The sequence below is a fragment of the Colobus angolensis genome, unplaced genomic scaffold (assembly GCF_000951035.1).
Source record: "Colobus angolensis palliatus isolate OR3802 unplaced genomic scaffold, Cang.pa_1.0 Scaffold9, whole genome shotgun sequence".
NCBI classification, from domain to species: domain Eukaryota; kingdom Metazoa; phylum Chordata; class Mammalia; order Primates; family Cercopithecidae; genus Colobus; species Colobus angolensis.
In genome coordinates, this window is record NW_012122931.1 from 4462848 (window position 1) to 4468781 (window position 5934).

A 5934-nucleotide genomic window follows, 5' to 3' on the forward strand; every position below is an offset into this window, starting at 1 on the left:
CTTGCCTGCTCTCATCTGCCCCAACCCACCCTCCTCCAGCAGCTGCCGGTCCTCACCCAGCACAGAGAGCTCAAACCTCCTCTCTGCCCTCCCAGCCAGGTTCTCGGCCACACAGCTGTAGTGTCCGGCGTGGGCAGCCCGGGCCCGCTCTACATGCAGGCTCTGGCCCTGGTTCTGCAGCTGCAGGCCCAGCTCGGCTCCCACGGGCTGGCCGTCCTGCTCCCATGTCACTGTCGGAGGGGGTTTCCCTGTGGCGCTGCACTCCAGAGTGGTCACTCCATCCTGGACCACGGAGACCTGTGTGGGAAGCTCCCGGGGACCGGCAATCTGAGGGGGAACTGTAGGGATGGGGAGAAAGACCATCAGAGAAAGCTGCTGAGGCCACCAGGCACCACCCACTTGCCCCAGGCCCCGTAGGGACACACCCTCTCCTCTTGCCGTCGCCGGCTGTGTGACCTCGTGACCTCACCTCTCTGGGCCTCCATTTTCCTTCCCAACAATGGGGTCATATCATAACAACACCCTACTGCTAGAGCCTGGGAGTCACAGGCAGGCCTGCTATGTGGGGAACAACCCTTTCGGGATGTGTAACGGGTTTTCTTCCTCAAAAACCAGAGACTTCCTGGAGCTTCAACAGTTGTTAGGACTGGTTGGGGGTGGAAAATTATTCTGTGGGTGGGTTTCTCCTCAAGATGTTGAACAGCACTTTTCCTGGTTTTATTTTCCAGCAGGAGTTTTACGAGGCTGGGGGATTTCATTGCTTCACTGCAGGACCAGGTGATACAGTTTAGGTTTCCATCACACAGAGGAGCTTCACATAACGCTCACACCTCCTCCGGGTTTCCAGCTGTTTCAGCTGTGGCTTTTCTCCTCCAGACCACTGGGGGGCCCTTAGGGACTGTGCTGCAGCCCCCCCTGCCTGCCATGCTTGGGTTAGTGAGAAGCTGTGTGGGCGAGCAGTCAAAATGCCAGGTGATACGTTTTGGCTCTGTCCCCACCCAAATCTCATCTCGAACTGTAATCCCACATGCGGAGGGAGGGACCTGGTGGGAGGCGATTGGATCATGGGGGCGGTTTCCTCTACGCTGTTCTTGTGGTAGTGAGTGAGTCAGTCAGTTCTCATGAGATCTGCTTGTTTGGTAAGTGTTTGGTGCTTCCCCCTTTCGCGCGCTCTCTCTCTCCTGCCGACATGGAAGGCGTGCCTTGCTTCCCCTTCACCTTCTGCCATAATTGTAAGTTTCCTGAGGCCTCCCCAGCCACGTGGAACTGTGAGTCAATTAAGCCTCTTGTTCATAAGTAGTATCTTTAGAGCAGTGTGAGAATGGACTCACACACCAGGAATCTGAGGGAGGAGAAAGCCTGCACCACATACCATCACTTCCCTGTATTTGCTCCGATTTGAGGGCAGTACCTGCCCAGTCAGCCCATGATCCCAGACCCTCCCAGCCCCCCGCCCAGCTCACCCACCGTGCACCTCCAGCTGCAGGTCCTGGCTGCTGTTCCCCGCCACGTTGCTGCACTCACAGGTGTATGTTCCTTCCTGAGCCAGCTGGGCCTGTCCCAGGTACAGCAGCCTCCCCACCACCGACACCTGCTGGAGACCAGCCCCCTCCCCGGGGAGGGGTTGACCTGGGTACAGGGAAAAAGAAACTCCTGGTCCAGGGCATTTGCAAAGACATGATGTCTTTCCACCTGCAAAGTTCATCCTCCCACCCATTCTTGCCAACTCTTGCTCATCCTTCAGGTGTCCATTTAGACACTACCTCTTCCAGGAAGCCTTACGTGAGTGCCACATCTGGTCCTGGTGCCTCTTCTGAGCTCCTCCCTATCCCCCTAGGCTTCTCCCCATCACAGATCTGCCTACAGTGCCCTATCTGAATCTTACCCTGGCCTGGGCCCTCTGGAATGGCAGACCCTGCCTCCATTTCCTTCTGGGATCCTTTTTTTTTTTTTTTTGAGACAGTCTTGCTGTGTTGCCCAGGCTGGAGTTCAGTGCCACGATCTCGGCTCACTGCAACTTCTGCCTCCTGGGTTCAGGTGATTCTCATGCCTCAGCATCCCGAGTAGCTGGGATCACAGGTGCACACCAACACACCCGGCTAATTTTTGTATTTTTTGGTAGAGACGGGGTTTCACCATGTTAGTTAGGCTGGTCTTGAACTCCTGACCTCAGGTGATCCACTGCCTCAACCTCCCAAAGTGCTGGGATTACAGGCATAAGCCACCGCGACCAGCTTCTCCCTGGGATCCTTAGTGGCTCCCCAGGGACCGGCACACAGCAGGGCTCAATAAAGGCTACTGACAGAATGACCATCCATTTAGCTATAGTGGCCTGAGGAGGATGACCAGGCAACTGGTAGACCTGGCATCAAGAAGACCCCTTGTAGGAGGAGGATTTGTCAACTTTGACCTACTGGATTAAACCCTTCCACCTCTGTTTCTAGAGGAGCAGACCTCTGGACTGGGTCATGACTCAATAGGCATGTCCCAGCAGGGAAGCAGACCCAGTGGCCACCTGGCATTGCTTCCTCCCTCTCTGTCCTGGTGACCTCAGCTTGTCTTGCTACTCCCAGGCTGCTTCCTAGCCCAGATCTCTCCCCTGAGCTCCAGACACCTGTCTCTCACCGTCTACTTGACACCTCACTAGGCGTTTAGCAGACGTCTCAAGATTAATTCACCCCAAATGCTAGGTCTTTCTACCATACCTGCCCCTGGGGTCTCCCATCCTGGTAATGGCAGCTCCATTCTCTTCCATCATCCCTGATTCCCCACCTCCTCTCATTCCTCCATCCAAGCAGCATTCCTGCCCCAGGACCCTTGCATTTACGCTTACCTCCGCCTGGGATGCGTTTCCCTGTGATATTCTCATGTTCAGCCCTGACCTTTTCAAGTCTGCTTTTCAAGTCTGCCTGGCCACCCAACTTAAAACTGCAAATCCTACAACCCCCCAGGATATCTTCCCCGGCTTCCTAGTTTTATTTTTCTCCATAGCATTTATCACTTAGGGTACTGAGTCATGTACTAACTGTGTGTTTATTATCTGACTGCCCCCACTGTCAGGGTGGGGTTCTGTTTTATCCTCTGCTGTATTTCCAGTGCCTAGAACAGGGCCTGGCACAGTCGCTCAATAAATATTGGTTAAATTGGCTGGGTGCGGTGGCTCATGCCTATAATCCCAGCACTTTGGGAGGTGGGCAGATCACCTGAGGTCAGGAGTTCGAGACCAGCCTGGCCAACATGGTGAAACCCTGTCTGTACTAAAAACATATAAATTAGCTGGGCGTGGTGGCACCTGCCTGTAATCCCAGCTACTCAGGAGGCTGAGGCAGGAGAATCACTCCAACCCAGGAGGCGGAGGTTGCAATGATCTGAGATCGCACCACTGCACTCCAGCCTGGGCAACAGAGCAAGACGCTGTCTCAAAAAAGAAAAAAAACTGGTGAAGCGAATTCCAAATGTTTTTTGAGCACCTTTTTTGTACATACACTGAACTTGGAATTCAGCAGCGGTCAAGGTGGTGCCTCACAGGGGTCACAGACTAATGGAAGAACACACACAGAAGGACTAATGTGGGTAACATGACAAGTGACAGGGACTGCATCAGGGAGGCTCTGTCCCAGCCTGGCAGTCAGGGAGGGCTTCCCAGAAGAAGGGACGTCTGAAGTGAGGCCTGAAGATCAATCCAGCTCTTACTGGCAGAGGAGGACCAGGGGCTCCTACAGGCTCAGGGACTGAGGAGAGAGGGGCTGGGGGAAGCATCACTTCTGTGACCAGCATCCCCACCGCCTCGAGGCATAAGCCCCCCGATCTCAGCTAGGCTCTGGGGTGGGGGTAACCAGTGGGGGCTGGGCATAGCCTCCTTGTGCCTGGCAATGAGGTGGGGCTGGGCAAGGGCAGCAATCCTACCGTCCTTCCTCCAGGAGATCTTGGGGAAGGGGACGCCCCGGCATTCGCAGGACAGCCTGGCAGGATGTCCCTCATTCACAGTCAGGGTGTGGGATTCCCTCGAGGGGAACACTGGAGCGACTGAGTCAGAGCAGAGAGAGGGTTAGTGGGGGTGGGACTGGGATGGGGAGGGGATGAGCAAGGCGAGGGCAGGCTGGGGGAGGGCTGTGTCCTGGGACCCAATCAAGGCAACAGCCCCCTCCCCGTGCCCAGCCCGGGAGACCCTCACCCCAGACGTTGAGATTGTAGTGTTTCTCTGAGCGGCCGGCCTGATTCAGTGCCTCACAGGTGTAGCGGCCCGCATCCCACACGTCGGCTCTGTCCACCTGGCCGAGAGCAGAGACACCCCATGGGTGGGAACAGCACAGACACGGGTGAGCCCTGGACAGACTGTGTGACTGCAGGCACATCACGTGACCTCGCTGAGCCCCAGGTTCCCCACCTGGAGCACAGGGCAGGGACAGCATCTCCCCACCAGCTGCACCAGGAAGTTTCCAGAAGCCGGTGCCTGTGGTGGGCCTGAGAAGGGCCCCCTGGATGGCAGCCCTGCCAGCCTCCCCACCTTCACATCCACGGCCCAGATCTGCTAAGGGGAAGGCATGTGACTGGATCAGACCTGCTCCTGCCTTTCATCTGCTCCCAGCCTCTTTGGAAAGCCCAAGAAAACAGACCCAAAGAGAAGGTGGAGGAAGAAGGCTGGTGGGGTGCAGGGGACCTGTGCTCAGGGGGTCAGATCCTGACATGAGGGTGCTGGGGCTAGGCTGTGGCTTTGAAGAATGAACGGAAGGAGGGGAAGCCAAATGGCAGTGCTCTGAGTTGGGAATGATCATATCACAAGGTGCAGAGGGGTGGGAGGAGGAGCAGGCAGGTGAGGTAGGTTCTGACCCAACAGCTAGCACCACTCAGCTGATTCAGGGGCCCTGAGGGAGGCCCTGAGGACCTAGTCCTGGGGTTTTGTCCCCCATCCCCTGGGAGGAAGAGGGCTTATAGGTCACTGAGCTGGGGCACCTGCAGGCCCCATCCTGCCTGTGGCCCGAGGTGGAGGCCTGCTTGGCTGACTGGGGACCTGCACACCTGCAGCAAGGCTTTGTCTGCGGAGAGGTGGACTCCAGGCCGTGGTTCCAGGGGCCGCCCGTCCTTCCACCAGCTCAGCACAGGAGGGGGCATGGCGTGACTCTGGCACTCCAGGGTCACTGACTCATTGGCCACGATGGACACATTCAGCTCTTCTCCGAGGATACTCGGGGGCACTGTAGGAGGGGGCAGGAGAGGGGCTCCCTTAGGCACATGGGTGGGGCTGGCAAGGAGGGGCCACACCCTGGGTCAGGCCTAGCTACTCGCAGCAGCCAGGAGTGCCCACCCTTCCTCTGCCTTCAGTCCTGCTTCAGAGGAGCCAGTCTGAGTAAGATTGTCGCAATATTCACATCCCAGATTTCTGCAGCATGTTTCCACGGAGGGAAACTGGGGAAGGAAACTCAGGGTCTCCCTGTGTTATTTCTTACAGACGTCTGTGAATCTACAATTATCCACAGTTATCTCAAAACTTTCTAAAATTTAAAATTTGTGTTTAAAAAAATTTTTTTAAAGCAGGTCTCAGAACCACCTTTTGCCCCTGAAACAAAAATAACCAGTGCAGCTTTGCAGGAAGGAACGCAGGGTCCAGGGGGAGAACTCCTGGGGTGGAATCCTGCCTTCCACCACTCGCTCACCATGCGAGGCCCTTGGGATGTTGCTTACACTCCTGGGCCTTAGTCTTCTCATCTGTAAAGTGGGGATAATGAAAATCTCCACCTGGTGGGGCCGCCATGAGGTTAAATTCAATGGCACAGGTGGGGTTCTTGGGCATACGATATGTGTTAACCATCTTCACTCCAGCAAAGGGAAAGAGCTAGAATCCTTCCTACCACCTCCCACCCAAGACTAAGTTCATTCGCTTTCTCTTTCCTTCTTTCCTTCTTTTCTTCCTTCCTTCCCTCCTTCCCTCTTTCC

General features: G+C 55.9%; 1 protein-coding gene across 1 annotated transcript in view; it reads right to left on the reverse strand.

Moving 5' to 3' along the window:
* Nucleotides 1–5934, reverse strand: part of HMCN2 (hemicentin 2) — a 178088-nt gene that overhangs the window by 67272 nt on the left and 104882 nt on the right. Inside the window, exons 39-43 of the mRNA XM_011931437.1 lie at nucleotides 5020–5195; nucleotides 4175–4271; nucleotides 3907–4026; nucleotides 1468–1629; nucleotides 57–338 (exon numbers count right to left, since the gene is read on the reverse strand). Coding sequence (XP_011786827.1) covers nucleotides 57–338; nucleotides 1468–1629; nucleotides 3907–4026; nucleotides 4175–4271; nucleotides 5020–5195 — 837 coding nt within the window. The remainder of the gene's footprint in view (nucleotides 1–56; nucleotides 339–1467; nucleotides 1630–3906; nucleotides 4027–4174; nucleotides 4272–5019; nucleotides 5196–5934) is intronic.